At 37.7% G+C, this 23,610-nt stretch overlaps 1 protein-coding gene across 24 annotated transcripts in view; it reads left to right on the forward strand.

Annotated features, from left to right (window-relative positions):
- Positions 1–23,610, forward strand: part of mef2d (myocyte enhancer factor 2d) — a 112,052-nt gene that overhangs the window by 72,437 nt on the left and 16,005 nt on the right. For 13 of the 24 annotated variants that reach the window (XM_044116041.1, XM_044116042.1, XM_044116038.1 and 10 more), the window contains 6 exons: positions 3,317–3,542; positions 6,539–6,595; positions 16,157–16,335; positions 19,260–19,289; positions 22,257–22,374; positions 22,782–22,950. In XM_044116041.1, coding sequence (XP_043971976.1) covers positions 3,317–3,542; positions 6,539–6,595; positions 16,157–16,335; positions 19,260–19,289; positions 22,257–22,374; positions 22,782–22,950 — 779 coding nt within the window. The remainder of the gene's footprint in view (positions 1–3,316; positions 3,543–6,538; positions 6,596–16,156; positions 16,336–19,259; positions 19,290–22,256; positions 22,375–22,781; positions 22,951–23,610) is intronic. The other 11 variants (XM_044116044.1, XM_044116046.1, XM_044116062.1 and 8 more) reach the window with 2 other exon arrangements.

A 23,610-nucleotide genomic window follows, 5' to 3' on the forward strand; every position in this document is an offset into this window, starting at 1 on the left:
TTCAGAGTTTCTAAATTGAATAAGAAATAGATTTGTTCCTTTTTACAACCGCCTCCATAGTGCCCTTGAGCAAGAAGCTGAATATCTTGACTCACTACAGGCTCTGTATGAAACACAATAAAACTGACACTCCTGCATATTAAATCACATGAAATTTCATATTCATATATTTAACAGAACATAATCTTTTATATGGAGTAGCAGTGGTACATTTAAGAGATTATATTTTAATTATTCAATGTAAATTTATGATATTTTTTTTTTCTCTCAACAAAAGTCAAAATCTTCTATGAGTGATTAATTTTGAATGAGCCAGATAAAACCTTTAAGTTTTGTTAAAGCTTACTAAATATCAGTGAGTAAAATCAAAGCTGACCTCTCTTTCAGACATTAAATTGCAAAAAGAAAAGAACAAATGCAATCATGCATTTTCATAATAAAATCTCAAAAAGCTTTGAGGACAAAAGGGAAGCAGCAGAATTAGGCCATGAGTTTAATTCATTCTGATTTAACCTTGCATCCTGTAAACACACCCTTGTTGAGAGAGTCAGAGGAGGTTAGATTTTTCTCCCTTGATTTTGTTCATTTCTCACAAACGAGGCCTTGAGCTTTTTCACATGAGCCTCCAGAAAATCTCCTGGTCAATTATTTACCCAGCAGGTTTATTTTTTCCTCCTCAGTTCCCATCCTTCACTCTAAATCTGTAAGAGGATGGACGTCATTCCTGCTAAAACCTCCTGTCTGCGTTCGGGGGCATTGATTGTAAACGTGTTGGAGTGGGAAAAGGTGAATTAATTGGTTTGGCTTTGTTGGTTTCCATGTAACAAAGTGCTTAAAAAGTCAGAAGACAAGTTAAAATAAACATTTACAAGACGTGTACAGAGATGTTGAAGTAATGTTATCAGTAAGATCATTCAGCATGTGGTTGAAAGGAAACATCACCTGATGGGAATAGTTGGGATTTGATGAAAATGGGGCATTTTTCTCATGCATTTAATTATTTTTAATTTTCTAAGCTCAAATCAGGCACAAAAAGGTTACCAGCCAGTATTAAAGTTTCCAAATAAGTTTAAAAAACAGAAGGAATTTTATAGATAAAATAAGTTTTAATCTTTACTAGTCAATTCAATTTGCATTCAGAAATGACTCTTCTTCTGTGTATTTTTTTAACATGATGTTGCATCTCTTACTTGATGAATAAAATAAATTCTTGCAAATCCAGCTGAATTGTGAGGTAAATAATATATTTCATTGTGATTGTCTATTAAAAATCAGAAAACATTTTAAATTTAAATGCTTATTACTGATTCCATCATGTGTTTAAAAAATAATAGAAATAAAAGAAAAACACCCCCTCGCCCACTACTCCTGAGGATAAATCACTTCCAGTCCTGCCTCTGTGTTTACTCATCTCCACCCTCTTTGCATTGACCTCACATCCCCCACCCACCCACCCACTCCATTAATCCATCCTTTCCCTTCACCTTCCGCTTGGCCAGTGTGCAGTGCTGCAGTGCTCTCAGCTGCTTTCTTCACCATCCCAGGTCACCACCTACGGTTCTGTTTGCACATTCCCTTTGCAGATCTCCACTTTGCACCCTAATTGTTACATTCAAAGCTATCTATTGGGGATTTTCTGGTATATGGAAACCTTTGGATTAGACCTGCAGCCCCAAGGCTTAGACGTAGGAAAAAGAGTGATTCTTGGTTTTACAGGCCTAAAATGTTCCAATAATGTTAGTGGAAATGACCTTTATTGGATTGTAGTTTTAGGAAGAAAAGAGAAAAACCAATAGTTTTTTTTTTTTCAATTTCAATCCATTTTTTTAAACTTGCAGCCAGAACAGAGGTGGAGATCAAGGGCAGGAAGGTCCCCCTGCCCTTCTTTCCATTAAACTGGGTCTCAGGCAATATGAGTACAGTACAGAGCAGCAGTGGCCCATATTCCAAATATAGAAGTCCTTCTTTCAGATTGAGTTGAAACCGAGTGAAATGGCTTGTGTGGCTGGACAACCTCAGGTCCTTGGCCTTATTTTATTTTTTATTTATTTATTTATTAACACCCTGCACAGTCTAGTTATCAGGTTTCATCAACTCAATTTACAGTGTAGAGTTTAAAAACAGACAAGTTTCAGTAAGTTGATCATATCTCTGAAGTTGTGCCATTTGACATGAAATCCCGTAAATTTGGGGTATATTTTAAGAAGTGAGCTCCTGCAGGATCATTTCTGACCTTCTCTAGGGAAGGACACATCAACTGTGTTGGGGAGGGCGGGGAGTGGCATTGCAGGGCTTTGACACGCATGCGATGAGAACTAGAAGCAACAACTTGCTGCTGCAACAAGAGTTTTAACTTGGCATGAGACTTGAAAGGCAACACAGCTTCTCGGCCTTTTCACCAAGTCACATTGCATGCTACAACTCAGCAAATGTGTGTGTCAGTGGGAGTGGGTGTGGAAAGTATTTGAAGAGTTAATTTTTAAAACCATTTACTTAAAGAGACAGTTCAGAGATTTTGACTATTTGGATCCTGGCCGAACAAAGATTCTTGCATGAGATGTTTTTAGCTTTCCAACAATATAAAACCCTTAAACCTGTTTAGTAAGATTTTTGATGCCAGTTTTTAGATTTCTTTTTTTAATGTCTATATCAGAATATTTAGCAATCGCAATTAAATTTGGTGGTCTGCATTTTGAAAATAAATATTAAAAATGTTCGTTTTTACTGGTTAACTTTCAATTTTGCAGTTTAAAAAACTGTATTTTAAACAGTAAATTATTTAAAAGTTACTTTTACACCACACAACTCTTAAGCCTTTAATATCTTGAATCCAAAGACATTCTACAATTGTAAAGTTTTATCATTTGAGTAAAAAGAACCATTAGTGTGAAATATTCAGGGTTTTATTATTCATTTAGGTTAAAAAAAGTTCCGTGTTTTGGTTATTTACATATTTCTAGAAATACTAAATCTCTAGTCAACCTTGACTCTTAAAATAAACCAGAATATAATAATAGATAAAAGATCCCAATCTCCATGGGAATATGCTTCTCTTATTTATGTAATAGCATTAGCTAACAGAATGTTGTATTTTTGAAGATCAAGTTTGACTTGACGGCAATAGTTTACATTTACTTCATTTCAGTTTACACAAAGCTCTTCTTGCTGTGATTGGTTGGTGTGTTGTGTGGATGTCACCTGCAGGCTCGTTGACACTGCTGCTGATCACTAACTGATCACCACTCGGTTTCTGTATGTGATGTGGGGTTAATCTTGGCCGCCTTTAAACTCCACTTTCTTCCCGTCTCTCCACCAGTCCACTGTCCCACAGCCCACCTTCCCGATGCCAGTCACCGTGCCAGTGACCAATCAGAATGCAGCGGCGGCCCTCCAGTTCAGCAACAATCCCGGCGGCGCGCTGGTCACCACCACTTCCTTCGTCACCTCCACCCTCACAGATCCCCGCCTCTTGTCACCACAGCAACAGCCACTGCAGAGGAACACCGTGTCGCCAGGGTTACCGCAACGACCGGCCAGCGCAGGTAAGAAAACATGTGGGACACAGCTGGAAAGCTTTGGTTCCTCTGTGGTTGTATCGATCAATAACCTGTGGCCTTTTCAGATGGGGAGACTTCCTGTTTCAATAACAGCTGTTGATTGATCAGCTTGAGGATTAGTCGCTCTTCATTTACAGTTCCTCTTCCAGGGAGACTATTTTTCTTTCTTGGAGCACGATTTCTCAGGAATCGTATGTAACATTAGCTTATGAGACACAGGAAGAGATTGTAAAACTTCCTCTAAATGAGAAGAGAAGAAAGCAGCAAAGCTGGTTTCAACATAAGAGGACAATGCCCATAAATGGAGACACATTTAGTTTTATTAGAGTTTCTCCATGTTTACAAGCCACTGTCTGATCATTTTGAATTATTACACATTTCTACATTATTACGCATTTCTACATTCCCTCCTGTGGAGGAAACCAATCCTTCAAGGCTGGTTGCCTCTGGTGTCTTGTTTAAGGTGACAGTGTGTTAATCAGCCTGAACCTAACAAATAAAGCAAAAAAGTTACGTGACCTTTCATTGGCTGTAAGCCAAGATCCTCAAACTTAATGGAAATTAATGCATCAGATACCTCACTTTGTATGTCATGAATTTCAATAATATAGGATTTTTTTTTCATGAAATAATTAAACTTTTTGCTGATTCCCTAATTCATAAGTATGCATATATTTTGTTCAAGCTACACTTTCTCTCTGTTGGTTGTCATGATTTTCATTTTTCTTCCCTTTAAAATTTTGCCCAACGCAATCAGTTTGCAGATCGGTCTTCAACACGTCAAAGTCCTGATTCCTTAATGACTCTGTTAATTGAAGTGATTTGATCCACCTCAAGCAGATGCAGTTGTCATGGAGATTTTGTGTCTTTTTCATTTAGCAGACTTTCTGTGGACCCACAGTTTATGCAGCAACCGGTGAATTTTCAGAGTAGACAGGAATCATGTCTGCGTGCAGATGTTGCGTTCAGCTGTCTGTGTATTTTTCTCTCAAACAAGAACACGCTTCTCATAACAGCATAAATCCAGAATTTCTTTGACTGACGTCGGTGCACCGCTGCATGCACGCACTTCGTCTGTGGAGCGAACCAATCCTTCAACCCGTCTGACTAAAAGGATTTGTGCCCCATTTTTGCGTCTCAGACAGGGTTACCTACCAAGCTTTGTTCCGACCGGCGTAATCTCATTGTAAGTCAGAATTAGGTGATGTAACGTGCAACAAATGCATTACAGCATCTTTCATAATATGGCATTCTGTGAAGAGAATGAGTTTCATGTAATACTCCTGGATGCCCTGCTGCACACCCGCTCCCCCATTTCTTTAAATTTCAGAGGCTGAAAAGACTCCAAACACTTCTAAAGACTTACTGTCTCTTTTTTTAAAAATGAGAAAATAATTTTTTTATGACATCTTTGAATATTGCAAAGACAATCTCAGTTGCAGTGAAGGCATGTTTCTTCTTTTTTCCTGTTATCATGATCCCATTCAACTGGCTGAATGTATTTCTGACATAGAGAGCAGAAATTACCTGCCTGATAACTTTGGTAGGTAATTTCTGCATCCAAACTGTCCTTTGAGACTACAGTTTTACACATATTTACATTACAGTATCAAATGAAATTTAATATATTTTGTGCAGATCAATATAACCTGCAGACTGGTATTTTATATCGTGATAGAAATAATTTGAGTCTAAAATTTAAAATTCTCTGGGAATGAAGAGCTGTTCAGAATAATCAGATTATCTGAATAATAGTAAAAGTGATGTGATAGTAAACAGAACATGATGAAATACCTCTTAATGAATTTATGTAGCAGTAATGTTTTTGCTGATTTTTGTTTATTGTATTATAAAAATGTTTTAGGTGATTATGAAATTGAAAGTTGTTGAAGCAGATTTAACCAGGTGCAATGTTTTATTGAAGCCACGTTGTTGGGATTGAAATACATGAATCAAAAGTCAGTCTGAACAAATCACACAACCACATAAACTACATACATTGCAGTTGATCCTAGTAATCAAACAATCCATTAAGTTCAGTTTATTCTTTAAATTGGCTAAAACATTTTCAAACTAAAGAAACCCAGCAGATTGAACTCAAGTCATTCACTTGCAGCATTCATTGATACTGTAGACAGTGGATTGCTTTAAGTCATTGAATTTCTTCATACTGAGCATGGATGTAGTGAAAAAATGAAAGAAAACTCCCCTTTAACAGGAAGAAAGCTGGAGCAGAACCAATACCTGGCACAGTATTAATGGACAGAGCAGATGCATATCATCCAGCTATAGTTAAAATGTTATCTCTTTAGCGTTTGAGTTATGATTCATGAAGAGAATAAATCTGTCCTTGTCAAAAAAATAACATAAAACTCATGAGAACTTTCTATTTTGAATTTTACAAGAACATTTGATGCATTCAATATTTCAGACTGACATATAGGTCTTTTTTTAAAACTTAAAGTCTTTTTTTCCTGCAGGTTAAACATGTCATTGGAGTTTCAAGGCTATTTCTATAGAAATGTATTGTTCTGGTATCTGTGCAAGTTGGAATTAAGGAGTGTAATTTTAAATATGTTGTTCAAATAGAAAAGTTTAATTTTTATGACTTTAGTTACTGTGTGATTTTAAGGGTATATGTCATGCAGTAACCTTTCACACTAATTGATTGTAGTAATGAAAAGGGTCTTTTGAAGATCTTTTATTGTATAAACCAATGACAGTTTTGCCACTGAAAGTATAACATAAGTATCATTGAGAACTGATGAAACCAGCACTTTAACTAGAAATGCAGCATTGAGGCCAATGAAGGTGCTTTAGAGAGGAAATGGTCGTCGCCAGCACAAGCACGTTTTTAATGGCATACTTGATTTAATGATATTTTTTAAAGTGGATGTTCATGAGTTTTTAGATTAGCGCTGTTCAGATATGCTGCTTCATGTGAGATCATTTTCATGTTTTTGTTTTTTTTCCTTTGCTAGGTGCGATGTTGGGAGGAGATTTGGGGAACTCAAATGGAGCATGCCCAAGTCCAGTTCGTAAGTAAATCTATTCCTTTCTCAAAAATCATACAAATGACTATTTCACACTGCAACAAACACACAGCTGAACACCAGTCACTATTGTTTCTCTTTATCTTTTGAACTTTTAAAAATATCTATTTTTTAGTTGGGTTTGTGAGGGGACCAGTGAAGATTGTTTCTGTGTGGCAACAGCCTCACAGTCGCCTTCACAGGCTTCTGCACAGGCATGTAAGCACCTGTTGACTGGCGACAGCTGGGGGTCACAGCACAAGCTGCTTGTAAACAGTCCAAAGAACAGAGAGGGTTTCAGGTTATAAGACAGTCCATGACTAAGAGGAAAAAAGAGGAAAAGAAACCAATAAAATTCCAGCGAAGCTAGTTTAGGTCTGGCCTTCTGTTGTTCCTCTATTCACAGTTGGAAGCCTCAACATTTTTTTGTATATTCTGAAAGTGTTTAAATCACTGAACTAGTCGGAAGGCGGACACCTGCTGCAGATCTAATCCACCATGAATGTGAGATCAGCATTTCATTCCTGGCAGTGGTTTTATGTCAAACATGTCAGCCTCCTTTAGACAGCTCCGCCCAGATAAATCAAGTGTTGCTAATTAGTGGAAATATTTTTGCAATTTAGATTTGTTACAAAAGCTAAAAATGCATTTGAATTGTGATTTTAGGCTTTTGGAGAGTAAAATTGATCTGTGAGCTGAAATCAACATAAACTGGTTCCTTTCACTTTACTTGTACATTTGATATGTGACTTTATATTATCTTAAGCAGCCATATAATTTTTTTTATTTATTTATTTTTTTCATATATTTCTTTTTCTACTTTTAGTTCCTTTTAGAGTACTCTTAAACACTGAGCAGTGAGTCTGGGTTTTTCCCTGTATGTAAAGTTAGTGGAACTTACCATTAAAAAAATAAATGGAAATGCAGAAGTGAAATAGTTCCTCATATAATTTAAATTTTCCACCCATTAGGGAAAGACTGAGAAATGAAATAATTTTTTTGAGTGAATGAAAGCATCTAAAATATTCACCAACAGTTCTGTAAAAATGATTTGCTCCACACAGATTTTGTTTTTTTGTGTTTTCCTTTTATTGTAAAACAAAAATATTCATTGAAAAACCAAACACCCCATATTGTTAATTGGGAGTTAACCATATTGTTGACAAAGCTGACTTCAGTTTCTCTCAACATAACAAGGTTTGATTGCTGCCAAACCTGCAGGATATCACTTACATAGAAGAAGGATCTCAAAAAGCAGCATGACAGTTTGACCAAGAGAAATTCAAAACCAGATGAAAAAGAAAGTCAATAAACATACATAAGCCCTGAAATGCATAGTCACTTCAAGTGGGAAGACTTTCGAAATATTTCCAGGTGAATATTGATGATTCAACTAGATCTCAAAACATTGTACACAACTGAATGACTGAAAAAAGTGGCCTACTTAAAGTCTGAAAGTCCTGTCATGCTTGTATAAACAGCAGTTTGGTGGAATTAAAACAGACCGCTAAGAAGAGTCGGTCAGAATAAACTGGTCTAACAAATCAACTTGGAAAAAAAGAAGCAGTTTTAAATGAGAATGCTGGCTAATTCATGAACTACCAGCTGCGTTGGCCATGCTTGGCTCAAAGTTTCCTGTGACTGATGAATAAACTTTCTAATGTTTACTTTTTTGACACTCAGAGTTAACAATCTGCGTAACCATTTACACGTCCGCTGCTTTCCCTCTTGATTTATCTGCTCTTCTCCGCCCTCTCACTACACCTCCCCCTTTCATCCTGTCTCTCTCAGCTGTTCCCCCTCGTCTTCATTCTGGAATAATCTCCCACCCGTCCCCGCCCCACTCCCCGCCCCCCCACCAACTAGCAGTCCCTTGTCTTGGCACAGGACTCTCCTCAGAGGTGACTTTGACACTGGCCAGAGCTCTCCCCTTAAATCCCATTAGTTTGGACAGATACTGCCAGCTACATCCCACAGTAATAGATATGGGGCGAGGGTGCTCTTTTTTTCTGGATTCACTTGACAGCATTATTTCTCTCATGTTACAGTGAGCCAAAAATAAATCAATACATTCAAATTAACGTCACTTATCTTTCCTTTGGGGTAACAATGCTTCATCAGGATGAGACGATCCATGATTGCAGCAAAACATGGTTTTATCAAACATTTTCAGTCTTGTCAAATATTCAGGAAGTCTTTATTTTGCATAACACCCATCTTTTTTGTGGCTAGAGCCTTAAAAAATCTGTAATCGGTTTCAAATGGTCCAGCCACATACTATGTTTTCTATGTTTGTCAAATGATATTGTATAAAAGAAGTCTTGAAAACACTTTTTGGTGACATTTGAGTTAAAAGTTTCTTAAATCTCAAAAAGTGTTTTGAAAATTTTTTTTTTTTTCTGTAAAATTATCCATTTCAGTTTTTGATCTTGAACTATTTAAGATTTTGAAAATCAAATTGAAATTTGTGAAATAGCCCATAATTTGGTGACATTAGGAGGCAGAAGTATACTTTGATATTGAAGCAGCTAACAGCTATCGGTTTTTATTGCTGTCTGTTGGATAGATGAATGTTCATCCATCCCTGCTTGTCCTTGCAGGGTTGCAGGGAGCTGTTGAATTGGGTGAGAGTTGGGGTGCCCCCCAGTGGAGGCCACCAGTCCATCAGAGACACACAGCCAACCACACACACTTACACTTAAGGACAATTTAGATCAGGGGTGGGCAACTCCAGGCCTCGAGGGCCGGTCTCCTGCAACCTTTAGATGTATCTCTACTTCAACACACCTGAGTCAAATCATGAGGTCATTAGCAGGACTCTGGAAAACTTGACTGCACTTGGGAGGTGATTAAGCTGTTGGATTCAAGTGTGTTGGACCAGGGAGACGTCTATGGGTTGCAGGAAACTGGCCCTCGAGGACCAGGAGTGCCCACCCATGATTTAGATAGACCAATTAATCAAAACGTGATGTTTTCAGACTGTTGGAGAAAACCGAAGTACCCAGAGAGAATCTTGCATGCAAAGGGAGAAGATTCAAACTCCATTTAAAAAGACTCTGGATTTGAACCCAGGACCTTGTTATTGCAAATCATCACTGCAGACTGTTCCAGCCTATCTTGAACCAAGTCCCAAAAATAGACTCAGGAATTTAATTATTTATTTGATATTTGGGATAATTTAACAGTCTGCTGCTGATGGCTGTTTTAGTCTAAATGTTCTTCCTGTGATCTCCCCCGGTTGCTATAATCATGTCATAGCATTGTTGTGTATCAACATCTCAGAAGTTATCTGAGGTAACCTGATCCTCCCAGATGGCCAGCCACTCTCCTTTTGCACTCATCCACTCTCCATTTTTATCGCAGTTTTCATCAACCTCTTCTTGCATCGTAACTTTTTCCTCCCCTTTTCGATTCCTTCTTTTTAGCCTTTTTGCACAATGTATTTCTGTCCTCTCTGATGCTTTTTCCTTCATTATTTATGTCTCTATGCCCTATGTCTTATTCTCACCCCTTTTAGTTTTACTTTTGCCTTTTTTTACTATTCTTAATCCTGTCTTCACCCTCCTCCTGTCATCCTTCTTACCTCCTCTTTCTCCTGTTCTCTTGGATGTGCCGGTCTCAGCTGTTGTCCGGGGAGTAAGAGCTTAGGGAATGTCACCATTGACGTCATGCAGCATTCCACACATTCCCACGCCCGGCCTCGTGTAATAGGAGACGTGACACACATGCTCGCACACACAGAGGGTACCAACACATGTACACTCATATTCCAAGAACACATGTTAGGGCTACAAGGAAATGCATCAACACGAGCAATTTAGATGAATAAAAGCCACAAACATTTTAAAGTCTTTCAGCGACTCACTCAGCAGGACGCAGCTGCACGCATAAAGACACACACAGCATAAATCAGCTCATAATGCAGCATGGACCACCATATATAATCAAGCAAGAAACTGCAATTATCTTCTTTTTTTTTCAACAGAGTCTGTTCTCATTTTAAATAAAAGATTTAAAGTATGATGATTTTGGTTTTCTGCAAGAAAATTAAAAAAAGGAGGAGACATACAACATGGGTCATTAGTTCAGTTTAAATCAGGAGTATTGCAGTAATGTGGCATGTAATATAACCATTGGGTACCACAGGCACCACTAGTGCCATCTGTTAGTGCAGATGCTCGTCTATATTGTTCCATTGGTCCTCAGAGTTCTGCTTTAAGTCCGTATTGAAATAAAGTCAATTAAATTGCAGCAGCAAGGTTCTTAAAACAAATAAATGAAACTGCATTGAACATGTATAGTATGCAAACTGCTAACAGATTGATTATAATCAGGCTTTGGCCACATCTACAGCTCATCCGCATTTATTGTTATGGGATCCAGAAGCAAAACCAAACAGTCAGCTTTTGCTATGAAATGACTTCATATTTGCAGTGAACATTTCTGTACAGAAAATAACCACATATTTACACTTATTTTTTCTGCACATTTCTCTTTCCATCCATCCATTGTCTGTATCCGCTTAGGATGAGAAGCGGATGAGAGGGCAACACAGAGACACACGGGACAAAAAACCATGCTTACACACTTATACTTTAGGACCATTTAGAGGCCAGTCAACCTAATTGTCTGGATTGGCAAAAGTACTCAGAGAGAGCCCACACATGCTGGGAGATCATGCAAACTCCATGCAGAAAGATTCTAGCAAGGGATTTGAACCACAAAAGAGAAAAAATGGAGGACATTTATGTCATTTATGCATGGTGGCAATGCATAAATGACAGTTCAAACTGTGCCACCATGCAGAATTTGTAAATGTCTTTTTGTATAAAACCTACAAACCTACTCTTTGAAAATAACTGGTTAGGTACCGTTTGTTGTGCAACCCATTTTTCATAAACGTTTGACACATTTTAAAAACATGCAAGGCTGAGTCTCAGTTGTTTTCTCTTTGCATCTGTGTTCAGGCTTATTGTGGAAGGGTGCAGAATTAAAATGAGCCCATCAAAAGCTGGGTGCCATCTTCACTTACACAGCTTCTGTTAGTCAGTACACTCTTAATTAAGGTAAAGGTGGACATTTTCTTTACCTGTCTCTGAATTTTACTCTTGTTTTATTTTGTTGCTAAAATGTGTAAATATTATAAAAATAGTGTTTTCTTAGCATTCATAGCTGTTTATGAGCAGCAATTATGGCACTTTGTGAGTAATTATGTCTATCTTACTATCATGATAAAAAAGGTTAATGAAAAGAAGAAATTTGCAAATGACTTTAAAAAAAGACTCTGTTGAAAGCCATCAATCTGCAAGAACTTGAGATATTTTTTCAAATTATTTAAGTCCCATAATTCTAAAGGGAAAAAAATGGAGATCAAAATTCAGACCTGACTTAAATTGTGTGATTCAGAAACCCTAACGAATAGTCAATGTTGTCTTTGTGGTTATAGAAAGCGCATCAAAACTCTTTAGAACTGAACTCCAGCTGTACACAGTATAAACACACAAAGATAGTTCTACAGGAACTCTGAGGAAACTCTGTTTGAGCCTGGGTTTAGCTGTAAGACATATGTTAACTTCACATTCACAGATGAAAACTCGCATGTTAGTTGAACTCATAACTCTTGGGTGACAACCAAGCCACCGCTTCTCCCACAGACATGAATATAAGCCAACTGCAGATTTCAATCAGTTAATGACATGGACATGCATGTCTATGCACTAATGGGACACAGGTGAATAGTTTGCCCAGGTGGCTGCTGGGATATGCAGTTCTCATCTTGCCACATTCAGTGATTCCATACGTTTGCAGCATCCTCCATTTCTTTCTTTGATTCCCTGCATTTTTTTTGTTTAGCACATCATGTCTGCTCCAGTTTCCCACACTCCTCTCTCATTCCTTTTCTTTCTCCATCTCTCTTTTTCCCCCAATTTCTCATCATTAAAACCCCCTGATCTGATTTTCCTGTATTCTCATACTTTTTTAATCATCCACATTCTGTGCATGTTTTCCATTCATAGGCCATTTTTTTCCTTCCTCCTCCCTCAAATATGTAGACTTATTCTTTTTCCCAGTCTTTCTTTGTGCTTATCTTACCGTCTGGTTGCCCATCATTTAACTCCTGCTCTGCCATATCCTACTTCACTTATTCCCTCTGTTTCAGTCTTTTCTTCCACAATGTTTCTCTCAGTCCAATCTGGTCATTCTCTCTACTATCTTACTTTTTGTTCATTGTGTGGTGTAGTTAATTTCTCTGTTGAGTTGTTGTTCTTTTACTTCTTTTTTTAACCCCATAAATTAAATAATTTGAGACTAAAATACTGATCCAATCTTCTGCATCCTCCATCCACCTCTAAAATCTTTTGGGGGACAAGTTTGCATAATGTCCCCTCAAAAATAAATTTGGAGAAAGGTTATTGATTTTTAAACTCCACTTACTCATATGACAGGATATATGACATATTTCAAAGCAATTCTGGCCACATTTTTAGGTACACCTGGTTAGTCCTGGGCTGAACTCCCTTTTACCCTCTGAACTGCCTCTGTTCTTAATGGTTTTGAAAGCCATAAACGGGACTGGGACACCAAACGTGACTTATTCTCTCTTACTAGATATATTTTGATTAATTTGATGAAATTACGATGATATCCTTAAAATGTTGCAGACATAAACAATTGATCACAAATTTGTTAAACTGATACTTGAATACACTCTACTTTTATGTTAAACACCTGTACTTTTTCATTATTTTATGTATTTTTTTTCTCTGTAACTACTTAACCATTAAAGCCTTCATGGTTCATATCGCCACATGTTTAAGCTTCTTCCTCTTTTCCTCATTCTTTCTCTCCTTTTGTGTCTTTCCCCCCCTCACTCGCCTCCCCTCCTCCTCTGCCATGCTTTCCTCTCTCTAAGTTGATATCAGAGATAGCATTGACTTGTTGTTGTCAGGTTGTGTTTAGGGACTCTCTGTGTGTAAGTGAGATGAAGCAGAGTCACATGCCACTGTCGTCTGGAGCCAGCATTATGGAGAAGTGCTATCTGCTATCACACACACACCCTCTCTCCACCCATCAGACAAGAGTACTGCATCTGTTGGCGTGTATGTGGGTGTGTTTGTCACGGTGTGGGAAAGTCCCTGCTGTCCCTCTTATACACTGTGATTCAGTCTCCATTTCAATAGACTTGTCTTTTAACCTCAGCACCAAAGACAGGCTGGAGACTGCTGGAGGCTTGTTGTCATGACACTCAGCCAACCTCTCTTCCTTCAGCCTTCCCTTCCAAATATCTTATTTTACATTTAACAAGTTACTTGTAGTAGCATTCTAAACCAGCACATAATGACATGCACCGTAATAAAAATGTGTGTTTGGTGGAGAATATTCAGAAATGTGGAAACGGAGTCAAAACAAAGTAAGCAGAAAAGGCGTACAAACAGAGTTGTTTTGCTGCAGCTTTAGCATGGCATGTCAGGTATTATTTATCCTAAGAGCAATGGTTGTGTTGCTGTGAAAGGGAGAGGAATGTGACAGTTGTGCCATTTCAAAGGCAGGTGTGTTCACCGGTATAATCTGCAGTTTGGCCTGTCATGTTGCTGGGATGCCCCTTTTAAAAAGAATGCAATGAGATGCTGTGCTTACAGAAATGTACGGTAAGCTAATTTATATTAATACTAATAATAATACTAATTAGATATTTCTTCAACAACAGGGAGGCAAATTATCTCAGCTGCACATTGTGCTCTGTTATGAATGCCAAACTTGTGTTAATTTGACACTTGAATAAGGTTTTTATATATATCTGACCAAATGGCAAAATTCAGAGGCTGGACTTTCCAGTGTCCAGATTCTGGATACATCATATCTGCTGGAAAATCATAACTTCAAAACTAAGGAAAGGTCGTATAAATGAAAGTGTGCTAACCTGGTAATGTGGAAAATGTTTAATTTTCCAGCTGTGGAACATTGTCAGCAAACTTGTGCTGGTTTCCAGGATCTAGGTATACCAGGGTTTTAAAAGTTTCAGTTTCGAAGCTGTAGTTTATCAAAGAAAGTTTTCTCTGGAACATAGATGTCTGACCCTCACCTGTTACTGTGCACTGCCAATCCACTTGCTTCTTTTCCTATTGCAGTATACTCATTGTAACACATTGAAGGAGTTCCAGCCATCAATATTCAGAAGTTAACATTGTTTTAATAATAACCCATTTGTGTTTTGAAATAAAGAAAAAAAAAAACTATACTTCTATAAAGTAGTCAGCTGCTGGCTCCAACCAAAACCAGTGTCCTTGCTATTGTTATTGTTAAGGAACTATTAAGCCCTCAACATTTCTGCATTTTAAGAAAAGTTATACAACATTATTCTATATTTTGTATTGAGGTTACATATCATAATTATGTTGTCTCCCAAACTTCTGCACCCAAATGTCAACTACATTTACAAAACAAAACAGCTGGTTTGCTAAACACCTAAACTATCAATTTCATTTATTGGTTTTAAGGGTTTTTCTGTATTCAGATTAAAACAAAGAAAAGATCCTTACAATCAAATTAATTCAACCAGAGAGGCAAACGTTACCAATAACTGTTCACCTCAAGACTGCCCTTGTGTGCCTCTCTGTGGAGAAGAAATGTTGTGGCTCTTAGTTGTATAAATAACCAACTATTTGGATTTTTTTTAATCAAATGGGCTTCTGCTGATTAGTAGGTTATTGTCAGCTGCACACAGCAACATCTTCCCTTTCTGTTACAAGTAATTGTATGTTATATATCTACTTATGTTGTAAATATGTTTGTAAATTGTTATCCAAGTACCATGACATAGTGTCTGTTATTTTCAAGGTTAGCATACAGTGAGGATCTCTACTGGCCTACGCTTAGCTAAAAGTCATTACATAAAATGTGGCTTTTATTAAAAATGTTTGTTTAAAACTGTATTATCTTACCAAAACCATGAAATTTGAGCATAAATTGCTCTAGATTATTCAATCATTTGCTGAATTATTAAGAAATTTAACATTTCAAATCACCGATTTTAATCTGCACACTGCAATTCTAGTTCATAAATATCCAGATAAACAATAAACTTTAATAAATTATTGTGTTCTGCTTTTTCAGAGACAGTATTTATTTGAGGGTTTAATGACCATGAAACTGACTTGTTAGAAAAGATATTTTTTTTACCATGCAAGAGCCCAGAGACAAGTATGTGTTTTTGTTTATGCCAAGCCGAGACGAGTGGAACAAGACAAGAGAGCGAGACAAATCCTGAGAGCAGAAATAAAATGGTTCTGGAGAGAGCATGGCATTATTTTGTGAAGGAGCTGTAGAAAATCAAGAGAGCCACCAGAAATAAACAATGTTTGAGCTGCAGAAATGATGAGAAGCATGTGGTGCGACAAAAGGGTTCCAACATGTTAATGAGACAAGCAAACACACCAGACAAGACACACTTCACAGGTAGAGACAGACACTGAAAACATCAGAGCAGACCAAAACAAAACTTCCTCCCACCCTTTCTCTTCACTAAACCTCACTGTTATATTCCTCTGTGTGTCTGTGTCTCTGCAGCTAATGGCTACATCAGCGCCAGAGCCTCCCCGGGCCTCCTGTCCGTATCCAATGGCAACAGCCTGGGAAAAGTAGTCCCGGCAAAGTCCCCACCTCCACCCAGCCCTCAGTTGGTCAACAGCCGGAAGCCGGACCTCAGGGTCATCACTTCACAGAGTGGAAAGAGCCTCCTGCAGCTGGTGAGGAGAAAAAGACTCAGACTGACCATTTAAATCTAAACTGCTAGTTTTAATCGTTTCATGTGGACGTTGACCAGATGTCCAGGTTGGGATTGTTTATTGTGATAGAAATTACTTTATTAAAGAACAGTTTGATAGATGATTGAAGACCAAAAAATATCAGTCATGTGTGAGTGAGAAGATTTTTGCTTCTCAGTACATCAAAATAATGACTTTAACTTGTATTACTCTTAACTAGGGCAGCAGCTAACAATTATTTTAACAATTGAGTATTCTGTCGAATATTCAGCAGTTTTATTAAATAATTAGTTTTTTTAAAAATTTACACATTTTGCAGGTTTATTATTGTATCATTTATGCTTATCTAAGACAATATAAAAATACTATAAAAATGCTATTTTTAAAATAAGCATTTTGTTTTTTGAAATTTAATAACTTAGCATTTTTTTTGCGTTAACTTCATTAGTACCAAAGGACTCATCTGCATATAGAAAATGCTTCTAAGATCAATATGTGAAAAAGTTGAGTCAATGCATCAATAGAGTGTACGGCTAAAGTGTTTACTTTTTGTTTTTGATTAAGCAATTAATAATTAGACAGAATCATGTGCTCAGTAGGAGATTTTTTAAACATAGTTTAAACCAGGTAATGCTAAAAATATCCCACTAAAAGGTTCCTATGTATAGAACATACAGAAAAAAAGACGTTTTCAATTTAAATTTAAAATACATACATTTTTGTATAGTTTTTGGCTAATTACTGCTCTGACTGTTGTTCTTACAACAAATGGAATATTTTAAAGTGCAGCATATTCCAGTTAACTATTATTTGATTACTCAATTCTTCATGATTAATCCGATTAATTGTTTCAGCCCCACTCTTGACAAACTCGCCAGTGATGTATGATGCAGTCTTTCCTATTTTTTAAAGTGTGTTTTACTGCTAAGAAAGCTGTAATGCTTATTTGCGTCTAAGAGTGCATGTGATTTGACTCATACAGCTATGCTCCTCAATAAAGTCATGCCTTGCTCAAGCTGTGTTCTCGCAGATTTGTGTTGAGGATTAGAGCCAAAAAGCAGGTGCATTCTTAGTCATGCAAGATGCACAGCAATATTCTAATTCTATGGAAGTAAATGTTTCCTAGTCAATGGCTGGTGAGGAGGAACCACTCTGCTGCCCAAAACAGACAGAAAAAGTAAAATGTATCTATTTATGTCCTTTCTGAAAACATCTGGAGAAGAGTTAAAAAGTCATATTGGACTGTTCTAGTTACAATAACTGTGGAGAAGACTCTGTGCTGTAACGCTCTGTGCTTTACAGGAGAGTCAGCAGGAACAGGAAGACTACTTAGATTACAGAACATTTCTATATATATTTTTATCCTTTTAAGCTTTCAACATCTCCTTTGCCATCCAGCATTTTAGATTTGGAATTTTTGGAAATCTGTTAGTAGAGAATAAAGATCAATGCTAAGTGTGTGATTGGTAATGCTAAAAATCATTTTAGATAATACTAATGTCATATGTTTGTGTCTTTGCTCAAAGTAGTCAGGCCGTCTTAGCTCATGAATAATTAATGAGCATTCACTGTTGAAATGCTTGTTTAATTTCAGAGTTGATGACTTATCTGCTGAATGTTGTGGCTTTGTAAAACACTTTGCAAATGTTTTACATCCCAAACAGCAGAATGCTTTTTAAAATTATCATTACATTCTGAAGTACATACTAATCCCTGCCCTCAACCTCTTCAGCTCAGGGTTCACAACATGTTAACATAGGGATAGTGTGTTTGTTCAGAAAATATATTAGAGTTGCAGTTAATAATTATTTATCAACGTACTATACTTTAAATTTTTCTGATGATTAATTAATTAATCTGAGAAAAAAGTGCATATTCTGCAGATTTTTCATTTAGTCAATTAAAAATCAGTGACATAGCATTCCTAAAGGATACACCTGATGTATGATTTTAGTGCGTCATGGTAGCACAAGAAAAGACTCAGGAAAATAGGGTTTAATTGTTATCAATATTTTCAGCTTAAGATACAGAAAAAAATGGAAGCAATTAACTTATACAACTCTTGGACCAAAACCAAATATTGGTTATTAAAAAGCTTTATGGCTCCAGAGGAATTGTAGGTATTTAAATTCGGATATTTGAATCAGACCTTGTATCATCTCTGTTTAATTATTATTGTGTGCAGCTTTTGTATTTTTTTATGTGCAGAAGGCCAAAAAGCTCAGCTTTTCAGCCCAGCTAGAATACATTTTGTTGCTATTCCAATTTAATAAGTTGTACACATGCTTTTGTGGCAGTGTTTGAGCATTTTTGTGCAGATAATGTGTGCACCTACTATCAGTCAGTTTACATTCATATGGCTAAAATAGGTGGAGCAGATTTTAGAGCTTGCATTTGAAAACAATTTTTCCTGATTATAGGAATTATTTCATGCAGTGAAAATTATTTTTAATACATTAAAGTAAAATAAAAATGTTTATGATTAGCTTGTGTTTAAAGACTCAAAGCTTCTTATCAGTTTCTGTAGATTTCTTTTAGTTTACAGGATGTTGTACGTTAGAGATTTCTTCACACAGACTCTTCTGAACACAGAATGAATTTTTATTGGATTTCCTGAAAGTACAGAGTGTACAAGTCAACCTGGCATGAGAAGTGAAACTCGGTGTTTACAGACTAACGTATGCTGATGGTTTAGGATGTTTAAAAATATTTAATGTTTCTGCAGTTCAGAATACGGATCTCATCATTCCTCCTCAGATTTCCGGCATCGTTTTGCAGAGCTTGGAAAAACAGAGGCCCTGTTCTCATGTAGGGTTGTTTATATCACGAATAGTTCACAGGAACTTAACGTCCTCTGTTTCTTTTACTCCTCCCTCCCCGCCCCTCGTCTTCCACCTGCCGCACAGACAGAGGAAGAGCTGGAGTTGGTGAGTGAGGTGAATAGACTTCAAGAGTTTCAGCCTCGTGGATGTGGTGTCAAACTCTGTGTGATCTCACTGAGCATGAGTGTGACACTGTCAGCAGATGCATCCCATCAGGGTTGGCCAGAAGGCGGATGAAGGAAAGGCACTGGAGCATCAGAGCAACACCCAAACAGAGAGACAATCACCTGGTTGCTTCAGTTCATTTCTGAAATTTTAGGGGGCCAAAAGCTTCTGCAGGTTCATCCTGCTGGAAGATATTCTCTAGATTTCTGGGTCCCCCCATAGCCTTTGTTCTTTTTAGCTATTGCCAAAAATTTTCTGAGTTTTATTAGGTCTTGGGACTCTGATAGTCAAGCAAAAAACTGGATCCAATGACTGGGAAGTTACATCTATCTTGATTTGACCAAATAATTTGGAAAATGTTTCTACTAAAATATTTAATACGCTGCAAAAACACCAAATCTTAATAGGTAATAGATCATAGTACACTTGAAAAAAATAGAAAAGTAACTTTTCTGCAAGATATAGGAGGCTGATTTAAGTCAATAATTCCTGAGTATTGATAAAAATGATCAGTTCTGCTGGCAGACGTTCTTCACTTGAAACAAGAAGTGAAAAGGATATTCAAGAATTATTAAGTTACTTTTTTTCTTACTTCAAGTACACTAAGGTGTTTGCCCTAGAAACTAGACAAAATACTTGGTAAGATTTATGTTTTTGTAGTCTAGAGACCCGTTTTCTGACACACCACCTGATGTTTACTTAAAAATATGATCCCTAGCTGTCTAATAAAGTTCCAAAGGCCAAAATAATGTTACTATGTGAAAACAGGAAAGAGTATCTGCTAAAACTGCTAAAACAAAACCTAATACCAAATTTGGCTCCAAACAACTGCTGTGAAAAAAAAAAATTGTTTGGATGAACAAATGGTCTCTTCAGGCAGTATCCTTAATTTGAAAACAATCCTCCATTTTATTGATTCTTCTGTTTTAGAAATGATAACTCATTTATATTTTCCAGCAAATTTGATCAGAAATCCCAAATGAATACTTAGGTTGCGACAAAGCTTCCAGCACATTTGTGCACCACTATACGGGAGGAAACGTTGGGGGAAGTGGAGCAACCAGCTGACTCTGTGCTGTGTGTGAAAGCTGCTCAGCATGTGCATGTTTGGTTTCATCTGAGCGTCTCCGCTCTGAGGATCAGAGAGAGGAAAGCTCCCAAAGTCTCCAACCTGGAGCGCAGATGGACATGTTAGCCTCAGATTCTCTGACCCCATTCAGTCCTACGCACACACACGCGTGCGCGCATGCATGCCATTTCTCTGCATAAATATACACACCTCAGGACAAAAACTCACTTCACATTGTGCATTTATTCCTGCCGTACCTGCCGGCTCACATTTTATTATAGAAAACTCTCATCTTCTCACACACATCTACACACACACACTCATCCCCACTCATGTCCTACTCCTGTCAGCCTTGGCAGTGCATGCTTTCCGAACAGCATGACGCTCCTGCACGCCCCTACCTCTCATAACACCTTCCACCCTGGCTCTACATAATGCGAGCGCCGGGTCCTGGCGACAGGCGTAGCCGTGCCTACGCCACCTCAAGATGCGAGAATTTTCTCATCTCGCACCACGATGTTAAATTGTCGCTGGAAAGTTGAACACCTCAGGGAGAACGGAGGTGGCAGGATTCTCTTACAGAGTGAGATGTCTCAGGATGTGGCGTGATGTTGAGCACATCTGCCCAGCAGACGCATGAAATGATTTGTTAATTAGAATAACTCGGATATCAGGATTTTTCTTAGTCTGCTAAAGAAAACTTTGAAAAATGTAAAGAAAAGCAAGTGTATAACAGAGTTTCTGCACTTCTTTTTGTCAAAGCAGAGGGTGTAATGTCTTTATTATTTCAGCTCAAAATAAAGCAGGCTGTTTTTACAGTGAAATATTTCAGTGGTAACTAAATTGTTCTCTGTCACATTGCAAAGTTTCTGCATCGCCTGCGCCGCACTGTGGAAGCCACATGCTAACCATCACCATTATTGTTGTTGAAAATGGATGAAGTCATGTGCTCTGAACTTCTGTAGTCCGGCCATATAAGGACAAAAGGCCTGATTTCTTGTGGAAACAGATCAGATTGTCTCACAACACAGAGCCAGAGCTTTAAGTCTGCAGAGCCTTGCAATGCATGCACACAGCTAGAACTTTTTCACAAACTTTCAGTGCATGTGTTGGGATTTTGTGGGATAGACTAACACAAAGTAGAGAATAGTTATAAAATTGAAGATATAACTTGAAATTTGAAAGATTTAAAAATGTGATGTGCAAGAAAAGGTCTCAGTAACCTCTTAGAGGATACAAACATATTAAGACTGAGGCTGAAGTTTATATTCCAAAAGGGTAAAAACCCTAAACATACAACCAGATTTACAAAGAAAACATATTTTCTGACACTTCACACAATCTGATTGAGTTTGAGTTATAAAGCAACAAACATTGGGCAAAAACATCAGGCATACATTTGCATATATATGCCAAACTTTACTCATTTGCATTAGAAAAATATAAAAAACATATTTAATTTAGTTCCACATCACAATTAGACCACTTTTTACTGGTTTGTCACATAAAATCCACATAAACCTATTAAAGTTTGACAAAATATAAAAAAGTTCAAGGGGTATTGAATACATTTGCAAGGCAGAATAGATCCACAGGAAGAAAGTTGTTGATAATCTCAGTCGGGGGGTTTTTAGATTCTTTGTATGTTGGATTCTCCCTCAGATGAAGTTACATCAGAGCAAAACTGCCACAGGAAATAATAACTTAGCATAAATTAGCTGCTCTGCACATAGAGGACACACAGAAATTCTCATCGAAGCTAGTTAGAGCAGTGAGGCTCTTTATAAAAGCTGTAAACTTTTCCTGCAGTCTTTATTAACTGATGTCCACTTTTTCTGTTTTCCCAGAATGCTCAGCGGCTAGGTAGCTCGCATGTGACTCAGCCACTCACAACTCCAGTGGTTTCTGTGGCAACACCCAGTCTCCTTGCTCCCTTCCCTGGCATGCAGACAGCCTACAACACCGGTGAGTCCCTGAACGCAGCGCGGCCCCGCCACACAGCAAGCCTGGGCTGAAGCTGTCGGTTTGCATCAGAGTGGGGAAGACTTTCCTGCCAACAGGGTTGATTTTAAAGTCATGGAAAAGATGCAGATTTAAGAAAAAAAACAATACACTCCATTATTTCATAAAAATCTATTAAGTGCCATGATGGAAAATCTTGCAGTGTGCTGCCACAAACCACTATGAATATTCACTTTGTTCATTGTGTGAGAGCTTCTGGAATGATTCCACTTCAAAGGTTCACATTAATATGGATTAGCCATGATTAATATTGATGCAGCAGAAAGTTGTATGATGTAAAACAATCCCCCTCCTCTTCATTTCTTCTCTTTCTTTCTCTAAATGTCTTTTCTTGCATCCTTTAATCGCAGAGTACCAGCTGACGAGCGCGGATCTCACAGCCCTTCAGACTTTCACACCACCAGGGCTGGTGCCTGGCAACATGGCCGCCTGGCAGCAGCAACCAGTCGTCTCCCAGCAACAACAACAGCATCAACAGCAGCAACAGCAGCTGACACTGGCGTCACTCAATAACTTGGTGTAAGTCCCGTTTTTATTCCTGTGACGTACTTGTTAGAATGATTTGGTAATGTCCTGGTGATTAACCTTTCCCTCCTGAAACAACTTATCCACAAACCTCTTACTGAAGAAAACGCTCCAGCTGATTCAGTAAAGCAATTGAATTACGCCATACATAGAAAAGCTGTGGCATCACCCCAGCTGCAGTTCATTTATCTTGCGGTGACCTAGATACCCCACCTCCTTTCTCCATGAGCCATCTCCCTCTGCGGTCCTGGTCTGATTTAGCTCCTGGTACAGATCCTACAAGCTGCGCTGCCCAGCACAAGATTTCACAGTCCAAAGAATGGACTACACTCCTGCTTAGGCAGCGTGTTGTAACTAAGGGAGTCTGATGTCGAGGATGATGTGATAATGATGACCTCAGTTCATCATAATCACAGGTAAATTGTTTGTAGCAATTTACCTGTTTTTAAATTGCTACAAACATGCATACTCCGTCTGAGTCTTGTGATCATGAATCACCGAATCTACTTGGACTGTTGTGAACAATTATTTTAGTAATTAAGTAAACTATTGATTATTGGTGATTAATTGAGTGATCACATAAAAAAAATGTCCAGTTCTGTAGGAGCTTCTTCAGTTAGTTTAAGAAATATGAGAGAAAATACCGGTAAAGTT

Source organism: Gambusia affinis, linkage group LG05 (assembly GCF_019740435.1).
Source record: "Gambusia affinis linkage group LG05, SWU_Gaff_1.0, whole genome shotgun sequence".
In the NCBI taxonomy this organism is placed as follows: domain Eukaryota; kingdom Metazoa; phylum Chordata; class Actinopteri; order Cyprinodontiformes; family Poeciliidae; genus Gambusia; species Gambusia affinis.